Source organism: Barbatula barbatula (genome assembly GCF_947034865.1).
Source record: "Barbatula barbatula genome assembly, chromosome: 19".
NCBI classification, from domain to species: Eukaryota; Metazoa; Chordata; class Actinopteri; order Cypriniformes; family Nemacheilidae; genus Barbatula; species Barbatula barbatula.
The window spans coordinates 8,964,122-8,984,657 of NC_136782.1; the positions used below are offsets into that span (position 1 = coordinate 8,964,122).

The window sequence follows — 20,536 nt, forward strand, 5'->3', positions numbered from 1 at the left end:
ATCTCACTAGCCACCCCTGAAGTACTGTAGTACATTAATAAGTTAATAATTCAGTACCTTTTATATAGTTATTTGTAAAAGACTGCTGGCATTAGCGTTATACAGTAGCTAGGCAAGGGGTTTGTAGCAGCTAGCAGTGGCATGCTAGCTTTGAAAGCATAAAGAGGAAAAACATGTCGCCCTCACTTTGAAGCCACACTGCCTCATGTCACATCCACCTGTGATATAAACAGTACAAAGAAAAGACTGGGTCAGAGTCCTGGCAGGTGTGTGAGCCGTGTTTATGTAGTCTTCCACTGTGTTGTTTAAAGCCACTTTCATGGGGCTAGCAACCTTGTGGCCGGATATAGCCATAGTAGACGTTCCTATTTCTGTTTACTCTAATGATGATGAACTTGAATCCTGGTAAGATATATTCATGTTGACATTCTGGGGGAAACCAAGAACAGGTGGGCTATCTGGGCAAATACGTTTGGGAAATTCATCATGGCAATGAAGAGATGGATTATATGAGCTCACGCTTCACATCCACATCCCCACATCAAGTACGTTCTACATTTGTGCGAACTTTGCCTTTTCTTGGAAGTACTTGGAATTGCTCAAATAAATGAGTTCAGGTCACAGTGTGAAATGGACGGGGCTTGAAAAGAGATGAGAAAAGAAATAAGGGGCATGGCTTTCATAATTCATCAGAGGCATAATGGACGCAGCCGCCTGAGACCATGTGGGAAACACAATCCTAGTCAACACAAAGCACCCTTAGAAACCCAGGGCTGTCTCCAAGCGCAGCCCATGGAATGGCAGATATGATTGCATCAGGGTCCATTGTCTAACCCCTGTGCAAACATGCATATGAACAAATGAAGATGCATATGTAACCCACCGATACAGTACGTGGCAGACAGTTGACCTGTGTTCTATATAAAAGTATTTTTTTTCTATTATTTTAGTTGAGCATGTAGGAAGAGCCAAACTTTAACAGAATATTTATGTCAAGTGTATTTCAGTATGCATATAATTGGGAATTATCTTATTTGGAAGTAAATCGTTTTTGGATGTTGATGATGATAATACTGAGTTACATTTTCATGGGTGTCATGTTTGACTGTTAAAATAGATAACCACTGACTCAACTGGTGCTCACTAAAACAGCTTTTAGTCAATTATTTATATACCAACTATAGACTTTTCACCATCGGCACAAAGTGTATTCATGCAAAGAATGTTTTTTAAACAGGAAGTGAATGACCAACACAACAAGCAACCACCAAACGTTTGTTCTGTTTTTATGTACGGGCAGGTTTGTCGGTTTTACTCATCAAACTCTAATGGAGAAACCGTGTATTTGAAACTCCATTTTTCTGACATGTTCCTAATGTTTCGGCTGTTTCATAAATTGCAAATTTCGATTAGACCAACGACTCACTCCACCTCTCCCTTTTTAAGCACTACAGAAGCTGACACAGGACAAAGATGCCTTCACGTTTTCACTTTTTTGCTGAAGGAGATACCATATGTAAGAAATACGCTCAGTTGAGCAGTTTGTCCGTTAAGGGCTACTGTAGAAACAACATGGTGAATTTCATGTAAGGGGACGGTGTACGTACATAGGGATAGCTCATTCAACGGTAATAAAAACATAACGCTTCATTATGTAAGGTCTTTATACACCTCTGAACACATCGCTTATTATATTGCATTTCTGTATGATCCTCTAACTGGACCTTTAAACCGTTTTGAAAAACTGTTCTGCATGTTGTCTATAGGTCGCAAGCTGCTGTTGTGTGTGTTAGATGCTGCTCAGTTGTTGCGGTTGCAGGCTGGGTGTGGACTGTATTCTTTGGCAGAGCCTCAATCCTGTAGAACGACTGTAGTCAAGATGAAGGGTTGTTGACTTTCTTCTGGACACTTGAGAGAGAGGGAAGGAGTATTTTGGGCAGAAATCACAGGCCCGGGTTCCTCTCCTCCACTAAGTGAGGGGGAGGTTAACCAGATGTGTTCTGTAAGGTACACATGGGAATCCTTAGATGGTTCCGAAAATGTGAAAACAGGAAGTGGGTGGAAAGAGGCGTTGTTTTGGTTATGGAGCATGCAGTTCAGTGCGGCGATTCTTCTCTTAGTAAAGACAATCTCACTACTCTCATATCTCACATAGCCGATCTAACCAATATAGATATTATTCCTCAAATTTTATTTTATAACATGTGCACTGCGCACTGCAGGAATCAACCTGTTCTCAACAGGGTAGAACATTTACATTGACTACTAAAGATAGTTTCGCAAAGAGCTTATAAATACAGAATTGCTCGATGACATGACCAGCAAATTGGGCACTATTTTCTCTAATACATTAGAAGCTGTTGCATCTATGAAGTCAAAAAAGATTAATGAGAAAAACACAGCACCATGGTACAATAGCACCACTCGCGTCCTTTAAAGAGAAACACATAAACTTGAGCACAAATGGAAACAAACACAATTAGAGGTCTTTAAAATTGTGTGGAAAGAGAGTGCAAAAGGCACTAAAAGCAGCAAAGGCTGAGCACCTCCGTAATCTCATAGAAACTAACAAAAACAATCCAAGGATTTTATTTAGTACAGACATCCCCTGACCTGGTTATTCCGCCGCACCTTGGTAGCAATAAATTCATAAAAATGTTTACAGAGAAAATCAAAACATGAGACAAAATAGTAAAAACTCAAACAAGTCTGTCTTATGAATTCGCCCCAAAAGAAAGGCTACAGTGTTTTGCACCTATAAAACAGGAAGATTTAATTAAACTTGTTGCAACATCTAAACCTACAACTTGCTTATTAGACCATTAGATCATTTCAAAATCACATCTCAAATTCATACATTTGTGACCTCAAGACTTGACTACTGTATTGCACTACTTAGTGGTTGTCCTGCATCATTAATAAACAAACTACAGTTACACTCACATAAAGGATTATAAGGAACACCATACTAATACTGTGTTTGACCCCCTTTCGTCTTCAGAACTGCCTTAATTCTACGTGGCATTGATTCAACAAGGTGCTGAAAGCATTATTTAGAAATGTTGGCCCATATTAATAGGATAGCATCTTGCAGTTAATGGAGATTTGTGGGATGCACATCCAGGGCACGAAGCTCCCGTTCCACCACATCCCAAAGATGCTCTATTGGGTTGAGATCTGGTGACTGTGGGGGCCATTTTAGGAGAGTGAACTCATTGTCAAGTTCAAGAAACCATTTTGAAATTATTCGAGCTTTGTGACATGGTACATTATCTTGCTGGAAGTAGCCATCAGAGGATGGGTACATGGTGGTCATAAAGGGATGGACATGGTCAGAAACAATGCTCAGGTATGCCGTGTCATTTAAACGATCCCCAATTGGCACTAAGGGGCCTAAAATGTGCCAAGAAAACATCCCCCACACCATTACACCACCACCACCAGCCTGCACAGTGCTAACAAGGCATGATAGATCCATGTTCTCATTCTTTTTACGCCAAATTCTGACTCTACCATCGGAATGTCTCAACTAGAGGTCTTCACGGGTCCACTTAGATCCGAAAACCCGAGGTCCGGCCCGAGACCGGAGCGGGTTCGGGTCTAAAAGATTCACGGGAGCTTCGGACACGGGTCGGGTATATTATTAGTGTCTTCGGGTCTCGGGTAATATAAAGTAAAAATTGTTTTGCTTAATTGACCCGAGGAAGACCCGAACTATCCTGTACAATAACAGCGCGTTGCTTGTGTGTGTGCGTGTAGTTACCAACTCTCCTCCAACCCTCAGCCGATCGGTTGAAAGCAAATCTTCCGAAAGTCGCGGTGATCTGAAATCACCTTAGAATTGAAATCCCGAAGTTTCCAACGCTGCAGGGGTTTGCACTCTAGTTACCATCGTATTCAGGAAAAACATACTTCCACCAGGCGACCAGAAGTAGATATTAAAAGACGCGCACATTTCAGTACTACGCGGTTTGGGACACATTGTTGAGACAGAATGTTCGCGCGAGTGGTTGCCATGTCGTCACTTATTTAGATTTGATTCAGCTAAAACTGGCACAACCCATTTAGCCTCAGTTTGAGCAAAACAAGAGGATCAACGTGTTCATTGCCATATCAATTTCATTAATACACGTCGGTTTACATTCAGGTCTAGTCGGGTTTAAAAAAATATATACGATGGGTCAAACTCGGGTCTAACGTTATCGGGTCTGTCTCGGGTCGGGGCTTTAAAATAAAAACGTTATCGGGTCTGTCTCGGGTTCGGGTAAAAAGTGATTCGGGTCATTTCGGGTCGGGTAAAGATCTTTGGACCCGAGAAGACCTCTAGTCTCAACAGAAATCGGGACTCATCAGACCAGGCAACATTTTTCCAGTCTTCAACTGTCCAATTTTGGTGAGCTCGTGCAAATTGTAGCCTCTTTTTCCTATTTGTAGTGGAGATGATGGTTCCCGGTGGGGTCTTCTGCTGTTGAAGCCCATCTGCCTCAAGGTTGTGCGTGTTGTGGCTTCACAAATGCTTTGCTGCATACCTTGGTTGTAATGAGTGGATATTTCAGTCAACGTTGCTCTTCTATCAGCTTAAATCAGTTGGCTCATTCTCCTCTGACCTCTAGCATCAACAAGGCATTTTCGCCCACAGGACTGAAAGTTCTTTATTCACTTATAAAGCCTTAAATGGTTTAGCCCCTACCTATATAACAGAGCTTCTATCACACTACAACCCATCACGCTCTCTAAGATCTTAAAACTCAGGACTTTTGATAACACCTAGAATAACTAAATCCACCAAAGGGGGTCGAGCTTTCTCATACGTAGCACTCTGGAATAGCCTTCCCGACACTATTCGAGGGTTAGACACACTCTCTCAATTGAAATCTAGATTAAAGACAAGTCTTTTCAGCCAAATTCTTTCATCCGAACAAATACATTTGCAAAACTTGCAGTGTTTGTCTCAGATTTTTCTCCTGAAAAAATATAGAACTTTCAGGTGTCTCTCCTTAATATTTTCAGAAGATATCTCAAGATTATCTCTTTGTCAAACTATCAAGGTCTGCGATCAAATCTGTATCTTTTTCTCTTTCTTCACCTCATCTTCGTCTCTTCCTGTGTTCTTTGAAGATCTCTGCTGCCATGTCTGGGTTTAGCTTTCTCACATCCCTGCTCACATCACAACATCAACATGATACCCCACTCATTTTTGTGTTCCTCATTACCGTGTACATGATCGGAAATACCCCGTCTCCCTCCAAAACCCATGAATAAAAAGACTTCAAAACTGAAATGTAATGCTAGGTTTAACCATTAACTGCGATTTCACCCATAAACAGGATTATCTAGGGATGAATGCGTTTAAGAATGTGAGAGAGTGTTTTTTGTGCCGTACTGAAATATCACCCATGATTCCTTGTTTCTCAGTGGAAAATCCCACTATATTTCACCAGTGCCAACGACACATGAGCCAAGAGTCAGGTTTAGTTCGCGGCTGTTGTGATGGATGTACAACTCACTGAGTTGTATGACATGTGCTGAATGGACCTTTATAAACTATTCAGGAGATCACCTACACGGATAAGCCCATATGCATTTGACTGACATTATCTTGTTTGTGTCCCACACTCTTTTGACCCGTTGGACTGGGTGGGGGTGGACTTGGAATACTGTATCTTTTTTCATTCGTGTTGTTTTTTCATCCTTTATGTAACCATCCACTTTCATGCTATTGAGTCATACCCAGCTTTCTCACTTTAAATTATCTTCGGAAGGGTTGTGTTCTCTAGAGCTGTGAGCAACAGGCGTATGATGATAGTAATGCAGAAGTGCTCGATATCACACCCGACCGGATATGAGGTTTACAGTATGCCGGCACGGTCACAGCTGTCAGCTCAAGATGAAAAGCAGTCAGCTGAATCCACTGCGCCGCCTCTAAAGCAAATTGGTTTTGCGTAACCCATTTGGAATCTCCATGCAACTCTCAATCACAAAAGCCATTTCGGTGTCTTCTGCTGGTCTACATGACAGATTATCAAAAAGCTTTGGATGTGAAATAGTTTTGCTTGTGGAACGCCTGCATTTGGTTGTGAAACTGTTTTGCACAATATTAAAGTCGCATACGTTTAGAATAATTACTGTAGAAGATATAGTTTTGATAAATGTTGTGTTTGGACTGGGGAGATAAGTATTTTTGGTAATATAAGTTTTTTTTGCTTATGTTAGTACACTCAACTTTTTAAAAAGATGAAGTAAAATCTGTGGCACTTTATTTTACAGTTCTGTTCTATACATATGATGTACTTAATATTTACACTGTAAATATGCATAAAAACGGTATTATTCCATCTGGGGTGCCAGAAAAAAAACGTGTTAACTAAAATTACATTAATTTATAATATATAACAATATATAATTTTCCTTTTATTTTACACTCACCTTGTAAATTTGCTGTCTATTTCTGTAATTTGACATTTAAGAAAATTGTACAGTAAATTTACCGTGTTTTTTAAATAAATTTAAGTGTTTTATGTCCTAGATCTTTAGGGGTAGAGGAACGTAAACACTTAATATTAAAGTACCTTTCCAATGTGTCAGACAAACGATTCAAAGGTACGGCGCAAAAACAAGTGATTTTATTTAGCCAAATAGGTAATAGGGTACTAAGATAATATTTACAATATGTACAGAATTTACAACTAAATACAATTCTCAGAAAACCAAGGAAGGGGGAAAGAGACAAGGGACGCGAGCGGTGTAAAACAACGAAATAAATAATACAAATCTAACTCGCACGTAGCCCTCTAAACTACCTAACACAAAACCAAATAAAAAGAGAAAACAAAAGGATCTTCAGTGTCTGAGGCGCCCTTAAGTAAACTACAATCTAACCTTAATTACTTGAAAAACGTACAAGGGTTGGCACCCGCTCCATACCAACTGAGCTAATACAATAAATATGGTGTCTTGCGTGTTGTGATATGTATGTCACGTCACATCCTTACCTGCCCACTTTCTCTCCAACTATACACGGGGCAAATGCATATAAGACAGGGTTTACACAAGTATATCAGTGGACCAATGGTCGCGTCTGTGAAAGCGAAAGTAGCTCATCTATGTAACACAGTGTAACTGTATATTTACTATACCAGCCATAACCCTAACCCATATTAAAATTCTTTCATTTACTCACCCTCTTGTCATTTCAAACCTGTATGACTTTTTTTCTTCTTCGGAACACAAAAGAAGATATTTTGAAGAATGTTGGTAACCAAATAACGTTACACACTCATCGTCTTCCTTTGTATGAACACAAAACCACTCAGACATTTCTCAATCTTCTTTCGTGTTTCACTGAAGAAAGAGTCATATTCAGGTTATGAACCACATTAGGGTGAAGAATTCATATTTTTGGGTGACTATCCCGTTAAGTATTGCACGTATTGTAAAATAAAGTACAACCAAAATTCTGTTTTCCGACCTCGTAGCATAAAGGAAAACATCTAAATTCGCAAAGCAGCTCTTGACACATCAGACCTACAAAAAATTGAAGGCGCTTCTCGGCAACAACAGGAAATCTTCAAAATGCAGCTGGTAGAAGCAAAGAACCAAACCCCCCAGCATGCAGCACTTGCAAAAACACGAGAGGAGATCCCTGGTGGCTACACCTGTTGTAGATCGGCCATCTGTACGCCACGAGGACCTCTAACAAATACATCTCTTCAATACATGATCAACATCCCTTGTAGCTCGCTTCTAAACTGGATTTTCCATATTCATCTACCAGCCAAACATCTATGAAGGATGTTGTGGTTGCGATGAGCTGTTGTAATGCGGTGAAGGTGTTAACTACAGGAAAAGAGAAACATTGTAGTAGATAAATGGGAATGTGGGAATGAGCTACAAATGAATCTAATCTCTGTCTCTTTCTGCTTTGTTTTGTACAGTTTCCTGAATGTGGCTTTTATGGGATATACGACAAGATTCTCCTCTTCAAGCACGATGTCGGTAGCAATAACATCCTGCAGCTGGTGAAGGCAGTGTCCGACATCCAAGAGGGCGATCTGGTGGAGGTTGTTTTGTCCGGTGAGTCATCCAGTAGTCAATTAGCACTGCATGTGTCTGTTTGCGAATAATCTATAATTCCAGACTCTTCCAACACAATCTAATTTGTAATTTTTTAATCTGCTTTCGTCCCACTGGCTTTAATGTTTAGGGGTGGGATTAGGGGTGGATCTTGCTTGCAAGCTTTTTTCTAATGATATACATTTTGACATTTGGTTTTTAGTTTTTGTGTTCAGTTTTATTCATATTTAGAATTGGCTTTTGTTTGAATATTTTGTATTTTTTGGTTTCATTTTTAGCAAATTTGATAAGTGCTTTAGTAATTGTATTTCTTATTTTTCGTGTTGCTATATAAGTTTATTTATTTAAAACGTTTTTATTTAGTTAAAGGCTATATTTTCTGTTCATGTTTTATACATTGTCTACTAATTTTGTTATATTTTAAGTTTTGAAATAAAATGTAGACGGTGGTTTGATTTTATTTCATTCACCAGAAATTATTGAATCATTTTAATTATTTAAGTTTCAGTAAACTATAACCTTGATTCACATTTGACTCACTCTCTCTCTCCTTTTGTTTATGTTGCAGCTGCTGCCACGTTTGAAGATTTTCAGATCCGCCCGCATGCTCTGAACGTGCACTCCTACCGCGCGCCGGCCTTCTGCGATCACTGCGGCGAGATGCTTTTCGGTCTGGTTCGTCAAGGGCTCAAATGTGACGGTGAGGACAGGAGTCAGCCCTCTCATCTTTGGATGTTTGATACAAATGTTTGTTAAATTGACCGTAATAGCAGAAACAAGCAACCTGGTTTGACAAAGCAAGGCCAAAGTAGTTAAACTCCCCTCAGCACAATTTGCTTAAATAAGCAATTTATAGAAAGTCTTTATGGATTTTATTTCATTTTTTTATTCATGATTGCACAAAACATATGTCAAACAAGGCCAAATTGGATGTCATTGCAAAGGAAAAAACATTTTCAGGAATATTATAAATATATAGTACCTTGCATGTATGACTTGACTATCAATGAATAAATCTCTCTCGCTCTCTCTCTCGCTCGCTCTCTCTTTCAAACAGCATGTATGTAGAGCGAAGCTTGAACAGTAGGTGGGGATATTTGACAACCGCTGTAAGAGTTTCATAATTTACTGCAGTAAGCACCATCAAGCTAAAAAGCCAAGTCAAAACCCCATTTTGCTATTGCCCATATTTACATCTTACTTACAGTAACTATCTATGATTCCCTGATGAAAAAAAAAACCCAAAGCTGGTGATGATAAGTTGACCTGTCAACAAACACAAGGTTTGGGTGTAATAAGGGGACATAATTTTTTTTTATCTTTTTTCCCCTGCGCAGGCTGTGGGCTGAACTACCACAAACGCTGTGCCTATAGTATTCCCAATAACTGCAGCGGGGTGAGGAAGCGTCGCCTGTCGACCACGTCCCTCACCAGCAGTCAATCTCTGCGCCTGTCAACCACAGAGTCCCTCAGCAGCCTAAACAGCAGTGTGACGTCTGAGGATGCCAGCCTCATCCGATCGCACACCCAAATGGTAAACACCATGCCAACAGTCTTATATGCCGTTTAACCCTGAATAACACAATATATGTCTTGTGTTGACATATTTAAATGCAAGATTTGGGTTACGCATGCTACATTTTGGTTGGCATAAGCACCTTTTTTAACAGCCAGTTGGCTTCAGTGCAGGATGAGTCATCAACATTTTAGGTTTGTTGCACCCTCTGGTCTGTTTGTTTATGGATATAATAGCGTATGGATAGTTTTTGATATAATACCAAGCCATTCACAACTTTTTTATTTTCATAATCTAACATGTAAATGAGCTTACATCGATTTTGCTTTGTGTTCAGCCCCGCACTCCCAGCGATGCCAGGCGCTGTTACACCGGACGTCCCGTCCACCTGGACAAGATCCTCATGTCTAAAGTGAAGGTCCCGCACACATTTGCCGTTCACTCGTACACTCGGCCCACCGTGTGCCAGTACTGCAAGAGACTGTTGAGGGGTCTGTTCCGACAGGGGCTCCAGTGCAAAGGTCTGATTACACTTCCTAAAAACTCTTGAATTTAGAATTTGATACTAGGGAGTAGATTGGGTTATGAAATTAATTTGCATGCATAACAGTTGGAAACAGCACACAGTGGCCCTTAAAAATACATGCACGTTTAGTTTTTAATAAAAGAAATCCAAATGTCAAACAAAGTACAAACAACAAAACCCTTTATCGCCATTTTTGCAATTTGCATTTTAAGAACCAGTTTCAGTCCACATGATAATAATGCGTATACTGTGATAGCACACATATACAGTATCTAGGAGATGCCTATTTGATGTCTGCAAGACGTATTTATATTTTTGGCTTATCTGCAACGTCTCTGAGACATTTGCTGTCATAAAGACATCTAGAAGATGCTTGTAAGATGTTTATGATTTAGAATGTATGTAAAATTCGAACATGCTGAATATGCCATTTTTTGTTACTATAATATGCTATAATAAATTGGACATTTTCTTCATACATTTGTATTTCTAAATCCTCATTCACTAAAACATCAACAAACACTTTGTCTTCCTCATATATTTGTATTTAATAGTAAATAACACTTTTCCCAACATTGTTTTTTTGCAGATTGTAAGTTCAACTGCCACAAGCGATGTGCGTACAAGATCCCGAACGACTGTTTAGGCGAGACTCTTGGAGGTAATGATAGTGTGAGAGAAACAGTGTTAACATACTTAACCCATTTGGAAAATCTGCATGTGTCTCTGCATCCAAACCTGCAATCATTATGTGCGCCTTCTGTTTGTTGTGACCTCTTTATCTGTTTCTCTATCGTATCTCAGACATGTTGAGTCCGAGCACAGACGCGGAGGTGCCGATGGACTATAGTAATGACTATATAGACCATGATAAGTCTTCTCTGATGGATGACTCCGATGAAGCTTGCAGTATCCCTGGCTCTTTCTCACCAGACAGCAGCCAGGACGGAGCCAGTGGAGACCAGAGGTTTGTTAGACGGGTTTTAATAAGATCATTGATGGCCTATTTGGACCAAGAAGAAAAGTTTTGCTACTGAACCAAATCAAGATGTTAAAGCGATAGTTCAACGATACAAATTCTCAATGCATTTTTATGCTCAAAATTGTTTGTGTACCTCTGTGTCTGTTACACATCTGAATCTTGTCATAACATCTCATATACTGACTGTCTACTGTCTGAATGTCTCCTCAGTGCTAATATTCCTCTGATGAGAGTCGTGCAGTCCATGAGACAGACCACACGCCGCTCTAGCACGTCCATCAAAGAGGGCTGGATGGTGCACTACAGCAATAAGGATACATTGGTACAAGCACATCACTTCTTCTCTGTCTCTCACACCGTAAATTACTTATTTGTGTTTCACTGAGGGGTTTAAAGCAGAACAGATCAGCAACATCGTGCAAACATTCAGTTTTAAAGGTTTTAATATGTACAGCAATGAAAGGAACCAGATGTTTGTGTAACTTGGGCGGAGCCTCAGGACGCACTAACCTCTTACATCCCATTTAAAGGCATAGTTCACCCAAAATAAAAATGCTGTCAACCTTTATTGACAAAAACACAACGCGTAAACTATATATGACTCTTTCTTATGTAAAACACAAGGTAGAAGATATTTTGAGAAATGTCTCAGTGGTTTTGTGTCCATACAACGGAAGTCAACGGGGCCAATGTTGTTTGGTTATCCACACTCTTCAAAATATCTTCTTTTGTGTTCTGCAGAAGAAAGAAAGTCAGTTAGGAATGACATTTGGGTGAGTAAATGATGAACTAAATTGCAATTTTGGGTGAACTGTCCCAAAAAAGCAATTGTCCTGGTCCCCCTAACTGGTTTTGAACAGACAGTGCAAAGTTTGCTGAAAGTTCTGTCGACACAAACTCAAAAACAGCTTCATTTTGGCTGAATCTAGCCTGAAATTATGTCACGCCCGTTCTTTTTGCTTGAGGTGTGTCGGGGCCTTAGCTCAAAACTATCCTGGCTGACTTAAATACATCATTATTGATATTCTTTTGATGTGCTCTGCCTCAGTCTGCACTTGTGCCCTGTAATATAACAAACTCTTCAGCTTTTAAATCGCAGTCTATTCTGCTTTGACTGTCCCCTACAGAACTACTATTAGACTGGACATTGATTTGTTGAAATCAATAGCGCTAAATGTCACCCATAGCGCTGGCTGCTTCTAGGTGTATTTTCACGAAGAATAGAAAAATTGTCCGAGGCATTTTCTCAACATCGATCTATTGACCTGTTCTTCACCTCCCATTAAGCTTCTGAATTTCTATGTAACGGTTTACTCCTCTTTAGCCTTCTTTCTAATGTTCCTCCTCGTTTTCTCTTGTCTCGTCTCATCTTGTCTTTTCTCCAGCTTTGTTTACCCTTCGCTTTCCTATTCCTGTCTTCTGGGGTGAAGCTGTCCCCCGGCATCAGCTCCTTGTTGACCTACTCCTTGTCTGACTTTTGACCTCTCACCCCACCCTCCAACAGAGGAAGCGGCACTACTGGCGACTGGACTGCAAATGCATCATCCTATATCAGAACGATACGACCAACAAATACTACAAGGTATGATTCAAGTTTTATTGCATCTATCACTGTTTATATATAGGCCTATATTTAGTTAGCATATGTCATGTCAGGTCATATATCATATCTTTTTCTAATGTGGATGAAGCTTAAAATATTTTTTCAAACTTTATTTGTGTTACAATAACAGCATATAAAGTAACACACAGGTTCAGAAAGACACGAGGTTAAACTATTACTTTAAGGGATACGGCATGTTGAATAATTTGATTTAATATAATAATCTCTCTGTTCATTCTCTCAGCTCACATCTACATTAATTCAGACCCCGCTGTTAAATGAACCTCTGCTTACCTTGACACATTGTCTTCATAATTTAGAGTCTAATTTGCTCCTCTGCCCCCCGCCTTCCTTTACAGGAGATCCCTCTCTCAGAAATCCTGCAGGTCCGCCCGCCGGGTGATTTCTCTCTCTTGCCTGTTGGTACGAGCCCCCACTGTTTTGAGATGGTGATGGGCAACATGATCTACTTTGTTGGCGAGGACCCCAACCCCGCCCCATCCCCGTTATCAAGCATGCCCGTTGTGGCTAACTTTGCCGCACCCAGCTGTGTCGCGCCCAATAGCGGAATGGGGCGGGAGTTTGCCAAAGGCTGGGAGACAGCCATTCGTCAAGCCCTGATGCCAGTCATCTTCCAAGACAACCCTCCGGCAGAGGGAAAAACTCCTCATCGTAAGTGCTTAGAATAACAATATAATATAGTATTTTCTCGCTGCACTATGTGACATTAAGCTAAATTTGTAGTCTTTGGATAACTTTCTACATTCGTCAGATTCCACAATTGTATCCCACCACAATGTGATGCTTTCAAACTTTTGATTCCAGTGAATAAACATACTAATAAAATGTATACCTGGAATGCACTGTAAGTCGCTTATCCAAAGCGTCTGCCAGAGGCATAAATTCAAAAGCAGGTTTTGCTAATTTAATTTTAGCAAAATTGTGTTAAGAGACCATCTAAAAAGTCCACGCATTACATATAAATGAACCCACATTTTGGTTAGTAGCGATGGTTAAATATTATATCATGACGACATGAGCAACACATTACTTTTGTTCCATTTACACCAGTGTAAGGATGCTTAACTTAAAAATGACATCCTACAAGTAGGGTTGGGTATTGTTCAAATTGTATTCATTCCGATTCCGATTCTGCTCATTGATTCCGATTCTTGGATATTTCCAATTTATAAAAATGAATGAAATGAAAAATGTAGACATGGTTTTATATATATATATACATGTAGCAACCATGTTTTGTCAAATTTATTACACTTTGAATTACCATGCATGTACAAATATCACTGTTAATCTTTAGCTACCATGTTGAAACTATGGTCAATTTGTGGTTACTGTGCTATACAACAAATACCTAAATTTAACTAATGTAAAAATATGGTCATTTTCATAAGGGCTTTTATTGAAATATCAGCAGATCACAAGTTAACACATCCACATTTCTGGAAACGTGCACACATGAAATTGATAAGGGGAATGAAATATTTGATCTTATATCAAGTCTACGATTCCTAACCTTTCGATTCCGATTCCAGAACTGGAATGGATTTTCGATTCCCAACCCTTTTTATGGGGTCTTTTTTTGGAGTTAATTTAAATAATTAGTTTTGACTTGCAAAGTAAATTTACAGTGTATAATTTTTTTTAAAGTTCCATGCACAAAATGGACACTGTAAAGGTTACAAACCCTACATAAATCATTCCAGTTATCTACAGAATGTGAACGCAATATCGAGACGATTAAATGAGGCTAATGTGGTTCTTATTGATCTGTTCCATTTGCAGGGCAAGCATCAGTCAGCATTTCTGTATCTAACAGCCAGATTCGAGAGAATGTGGTAAGTGGGAGAAATTGACCTTTAAAAGCGAATTGCGTAACACAATGTCATAATAATGACAGTGATTATGATGAGTATTATTATGATGATGATAATGTGCTCCACAGGATATTGCAATGGTTTACCAGATCTTTGCTGATGAGGTTTTGGGTTCTGGACAGTTTGGAGTGGTGTATGGAGGTATGTTCATTTCAACATCAAGCAGATCCATGATGCTGTGGTGCACCAAGAAATAACAGTTACATATTCAAATAAACTGATATGTATAAATTTCACTTTCATTCCCTAACTCCCACAGGAAAACACAGGAAAAGTGGTCGGGATGTAGCTGTGAAGGTGATTGACAAGCTGCGATTCCCAACAAAACAGGAGAGTCAGCTGAGGAACGAAGTAGCCATACTGCAGGTAACCAGTGGGGGGCGATAGGGAATCAGTGTTTTCTCACTGTGTTATTGACAGAATTATAATGAACTCATACATCACAATTGAAGCTGGTGGGTGGATTGTGAAGAAAGCTAATATCCGGTCATGAAGGCAAATAAGCTACATTGTTGTTGTCCTTAAGCTGCTCGTCTTTATTTCCCTGTGCCCTCAGAGCCTCAGACACTTGGGTATAGTGAATCTAGAGTGCATGTTTGAGACGCCCGAGAAGGTATTTGTTGTGATGGAGAAACTTCATGGTGACATGCTTGAGATGATTCTGTCCAGTGAGAAAGGTCGACTTCCAGAGAGACTCACCAAGTTCCTCATTACACAGGTCTGATCTGCTGTTTTGTTTGTGTGAGAGTGCGTGAATAGCTTGGTCCAAATTTTCAGGAGAGCACTTGTGTGAAAATATGTATACATTTTAAAGAGTTGTTTATTAATATTCCAAAATAAAATGTCAGCATAACAATTTAGAGTCAATACATAAGGAAAAATATTGTGTGCTTCAACGGAACTTGTACAAAGAGGTTAAAAAAATGGGTGCTGCCACTTTTCGCATCCCTTTAATTAATTTTAGTCACAAAAGAATTCCCAAAGTTACATTTGTGTTATTTCATAGTTTTGATAAAAATAAGAAAATATAAATAATGACCTTAAGTCCCTTTAAAATGTGGGTGTATACAAATGTGTGTTTGTGCATTTGCTGTTTTGTGGGTGTGGTTCTTTTTTTGGAAGCTAAAATGTGTTTAGTATTTGAAACGAAGTACGTTTCTTAGAATGTAACCACATTCTGTTGCATCACTGCATCAATATCCTCCCTTCCTTCAGATTTTGGCGGCATTGAGGCACCTTCACTTCAAAAATATCGTACACTGTGACCTCAAACCTGAGAATGTGTTATTGGCATCAGCAGATCCTTTCCCACAGGTGATCACAAACAACCTGTTTATTTCATGTTGAATAATTCACCGGGTACAAGTTCATTTGAGAATGTCAACATCCATGCAATAGTCCAATAGCATTTCAAGTAATAAGTTATTTATAAGTGAATAAATCAGATAAAGCACTCTATTCACTATGATTTTTTTACGGTTTATTGTTTTTTTTCTTTTTCGTCTCCACTCTTCTTTCACTCACGAACCTCCTACTTGAACTTCACTGTCACGCACGCATAGGTTAAACTTTGTGACTTTGGCTTTGCCCGCATCATCGGAGAGAAGTCTTTCCGTCGGTCTGTCGTGGGTACACCGGCTTACTTGGCTCCCGAGGTCCTCCTGAACCAGGGTTATAATCGCTCATTGGACATGTGGTCAGTGGGTGTTATCATGTACGTTAGCCTGAGCGGAACCTTCCCCTTCAATGAAGATGAAGACATCAACGATCAGATCCATAACGCTGCCTTCATGTACCCGCCTAACCCTTGGAAACAGATCTCCCCTGAAGGTAACCCAGAAACAATGTGCTTCTGTGATCAGTCATTTGAAATCAAAGATATAAAGTATTTTAAATCAATAGCACGAACAAAAGTATTTGAAGAAAATAAATAGCTGTTTCACATGTTTAACGATAAGATTTCAATTGAAAATGTATCTCAAGTTTTAGAAAACACTGCATGGCAGTTACTTCGCAAGGCCATTACTTTGGGATAACAGAGGAAATTTGATGCATTAAAAGCAGGCCGATTGTAGAGTAACTCCATCCGCCTTTGATTTTCTGTCTGCACCTATAAATCTTTTAGTTGAGATCGATGCAAATTTAGTTTGTGTGATCTCTCCGTTTCTCCGTAGCTATCGACCTCATCAATAACTTGCTGCAAGTGAAGATGAGAAAACGCTACAGTGTGGACAAGAGTCTCAGCCACACCTATTTACAGGTAATGCCAATAATACACTCTCATATTCCACAAATAGAGAACATAACATGCTTAAATATATATATGATTTTTGAGTTGATTTTTTTTGCAACTAAATTCTTATTCTTATGTTTATATAAGATGTTAAGCTTAGAAATCAATTTTTTAAATGCAATCTGAAACTTCTGACTCCGACTTTCTGTCTCCAACTTTGATTGAAACCTAAAATTTCAGATTACTTTACATATTACATGGGTTAAACTAAAATGATGTCAGGAAATTTATAATAATTTATAAGATTGCCAACGCAAATTAGAGTGAGTCCTTCCTCAATAACATTTTTTTTAATCGTTTTGTGCATTTACAAAAAAAAGTATAGTGTGGAAAAATCGATTCGCCAACACAAAATAACAATAAGAGGGTTGAAGGTTGAGCGTTCATATGGTAGTGGCTGTATTTAGCAGGTGTAATTTGTTTGTGGTTGACGGAATGTATTACGCCCTTCACACTTACATAAGTGTGGAACGACTTTATGTGAACAACTAGATTTTGAAATCATGTTGTGTCATAATTTTCCAAACCCCACTCTTTTCCACATCACTTCCTGTCTCCAGTTCACCTTTCATTATATATGAAAAGCCCACCACTACTACCCGACATAAAAGAGAATGTTACAGTTCTGTTATACAAAGCACAATGATAATATAATTATATTAGGGCTGTCAAATGATTAATCACATCTAATTACATCCTGAATAAAAGTTAGTGTTTACATAATTTATGTCTGTGTACTGTTCATATTAATTTAGTATTTGTAAACACATACACATACATGCAAATATTTAAGAACAATATTAAATGTAAAAAGGAATATGAGTTTATATACAGTTCAAAATAAATAAATAAATACATTAATGTCAATATTTTCAAAATATATATACAAGATTGTGTTTTTTGTGTTTATAAACACAAAAATAATTTGCACAGTACACAGACATATATTAAGTAAACACAAACTTCCATTCTGGATGCGATTAACTGCAAACTTAATTATGGTCATTACTTATAGCATTTCTTTAAAACAATATGCCTTTATAATATGTTATATACTTTATTTAGACCATATGTATTTTATAAGTACTTTTCTTATATAAAATGCAAACACCATTTGCAGCAAATAACAATGAGAGGACAGTCTTTTTTTACACCAACCTTTATAAATAAGTCCATTATTGCTATAAACGCCCCACATTAAAGATGGAAAATACAAAATGTGAAAAACAACCCCTGAGAGGTCGAAATCCAAGTATGGATTTGCTATAAAAGAGACTTCTGTGTTGAGGCGCAGATTACATTAAGAACAAATAAGCACTCTAAGTGATGCTTTTTTAGACACCACAAGCAAAATGGGTCGCCATTAGTTTTGGCGCCATCACGGCTACTTATTCACAGTCTCTCTCTCTCTTGCTCTCTTTCTTCTCCTCCTCTCTCTCAGGATTACCAGGCCTGGCTAGACCTCCGAGAGCTGGAGTCAAAGCTTGGGGAGCGTTACATTACCCATGAGAGCGATGACAGCCGCTGGCAGCAGTACGCCCGTGACCACACGCTGCCATACCCTCCTTACCTGGTGCCTCCACGGCCCGCATCAGATGATGAGGGCGCGGAGGATGCGGACATGCAGGGATTGACGGAACGGGTTAGCATTCTTTGAAGAAGAGGTTGAGGAGGCCGACGAGAGAGCACCTTCAACATTAGAAACTGTTGGGACGACCCGCTCTTTCGATCCGACGGCAGGCTCTCTGACCTTACCTTTTCCAGCCAGAAGATAGACAAGATGTGTTTCTGGGATGTAGAGATTATAAGGTCCGAGATTCGTTTCGGATCCCAGCACAAGCACTCAAGCAGACACGCACACAACTAAACGTTGAGAATCTCCGGTCTGACTTTGTCTTTGTATTCGAAACAATCGTATCATCTTTGATAGAAAACGCTGAGATAGTACTTATCTGTATCGTTTCTGGATTTCCCTGTTCTTGTAATGAAACCCCTTTGAGTTTCAGATTCACTCCTTATTCACTGAGAATCCTTTTTTGCAAAAATACCAGGAAAACATTTGTAGAAAGCAGGCGTTTTCCACTGTCATTTCATAAGTGAGCTCTGCAGGTGTGATACTGTACGCTCACTCTCACTGAAGGAGATAGACTGAAAGACTGTGACTTTGAGGCGGCTGTCATCCAAAAAGGACTGAGATGCAAGCTTATCACAAACTGATACACAAGGACTGCCAACACTTTTCTCAGATCAGCTGCTATTGGCAATGGGTGAAAGGGTTGTGATGATCTTTGTTATTTTAACCGATGTTGGTTATGCTATGGGAGCTGTCCTGGGTGTGTATTCATTTTCTTAACTGACCCTAGAACTGAGCACTAGGCTGCATGTCCCTGAGAATTCCATTTGCTTAAGACTTATTGCTATGAAGGACTTTTGTACACGTGTAACCTTAGAAATGTAGCTTTATGGAAGGAATGTTAGAGCGTTCCGGCTGGTTTAATAAATACAGAAATATATCCATGATGTTGTGTTATTGTTTGCTTTTGTGGTCTTGTGTGTTTTCACGCTTGGATATCAAAAGGATACGGTATGACGAAAGTGTTGTGAAATTTTCAGACCGGCAAAAAAATTTTGAATGTAAACACTTGGGTTCATTGTGGATGACATACAGTCAAAAGAAAAAAAGGAATTTGGGGCATTTATGCCTGCGCCCATTGAATTTTCCAATCCAATCGTGGCAAAAATGTATCTAATACAACCCTTGCAATGCATTATGAGTGTTCTAGTTGTTAGGTATGCATGAGTAGGTTTTGTTATGTAAGCAATAAGTTATGAGAGGTTGTGCTTTATCTTGAATAAGTCACATCTGAACGGCGTTAGTATCATCTGAAAGCTACCTTTGATGTATGGTTTGTTAGGATCTGACAATATTTGTCCGAGATACATCTGTGGATCTGAGGTTGCAAAAAATCTAAATATTGAGAAAATCGCATTTGAAGTTGTCCATCAAAGATGCTGTAGCAGGCCATTGCTAAGAAGAAACAGGGTTGTTTTAACCCTCTCTATTCGCCTACCGCTGTAATGATGTTGTGGAGAATAGATGTACCTGAAAGCAAACATTTTAAGCTTTACATAGATACCAAGCTTAAGTTGGTAATTCTCAAAGAGCGGGCAGCAGTGAGCGATGTTTGTACGCCATTTATGTTAGCGATAGCGAATTTCACTCCCAAAAATAAATTTTTGATACATTTACGTAGGAAATAAAAAAATATATATATTTCCTTAATATCCTAATGATCTTTGGCATAAAAGAAAAATCTATAATTTTGACCCATACAATGTCTTTTTGGCTATTGCTACAAAGGTTTGGGTGCTACTTAAGGTTTGGTCCGGAGTCACGTACGATTTCAGCAGCAACAACATAAACAAACGTTTTGTGGCCCAAACGTAACTTCCGGTAGACCTTCGCAAAGAATCTTTAACTGTTGAGTAGTGTTGATTTAATTTGGTGCAATTAATATACAATAAAATATGAATGTGAATGAATATTAATACAAATTAAATATAAAATAAATGGTTATATAACCAAACACAGACTGGAAGTAAACTTTAGGACAGCGTGGGCTGGGCGTCCAATAAAACCATTTATAA

The 20,536-nt window shown here is 39.0% G+C and overlaps 1 protein-coding gene across 2 annotated transcripts in view; it reads left to right on the forward strand.

Moving 5' to 3' along the window:
* prkd2 (protein kinase D2) overlaps nucleotides 1–19,416 on the forward strand; it is a 31,866-nt gene extending 12,450 nt beyond the window's left edge. For both annotated transcript variants that reach the window (XM_079481838.1, XM_079481839.1), the window contains exons 2-18: nucleotides 7,935–8,073; nucleotides 8,642–8,773; nucleotides 9,411–9,607; nucleotides 9,927–10,110; nucleotides 10,705–10,776; nucleotides 10,920–11,082; nucleotides 11,308–11,419; nucleotides 12,602–12,679; nucleotides 13,060–13,372; nucleotides 14,504–14,556; nucleotides 14,664–14,736; nucleotides 14,855–14,961; nucleotides 15,152–15,313; nucleotides 15,811–15,909; nucleotides 16,158–16,425; nucleotides 16,770–16,855; nucleotides 18,330–19,416. In XM_079481838.1, coding sequence (XP_079337964.1) covers nucleotides 7,935–8,073; nucleotides 8,642–8,773; nucleotides 9,411–9,607; nucleotides 9,927–10,110; nucleotides 10,705–10,776; nucleotides 10,920–11,082; nucleotides 11,308–11,419; nucleotides 12,602–12,679; nucleotides 13,060–13,372; nucleotides 14,504–14,556; nucleotides 14,664–14,736; nucleotides 14,855–14,961; nucleotides 15,152–15,313; nucleotides 15,811–15,909; nucleotides 16,158–16,425; nucleotides 16,770–16,855; nucleotides 18,330–18,545 — 2,454 coding nt within the window. In that variant the 3' untranslated portion in view covers nucleotides 18,546–19,416. The remainder of the gene's footprint in view (nucleotides 1–7,934; nucleotides 8,074–8,641; nucleotides 8,774–9,410; nucleotides 9,608–9,926; nucleotides 10,111–10,704; nucleotides 10,777–10,919; nucleotides 11,083–11,307; nucleotides 11,420–12,601; nucleotides 12,680–13,059; nucleotides 13,373–14,503; nucleotides 14,557–14,663; nucleotides 14,737–14,854; nucleotides 14,962–15,151; nucleotides 15,314–15,810; nucleotides 15,910–16,157; nucleotides 16,426–16,769; nucleotides 16,856–18,329) is intronic.
* Nucleotides 19,417–20,536: the final 1,120 nt, after the last annotated feature.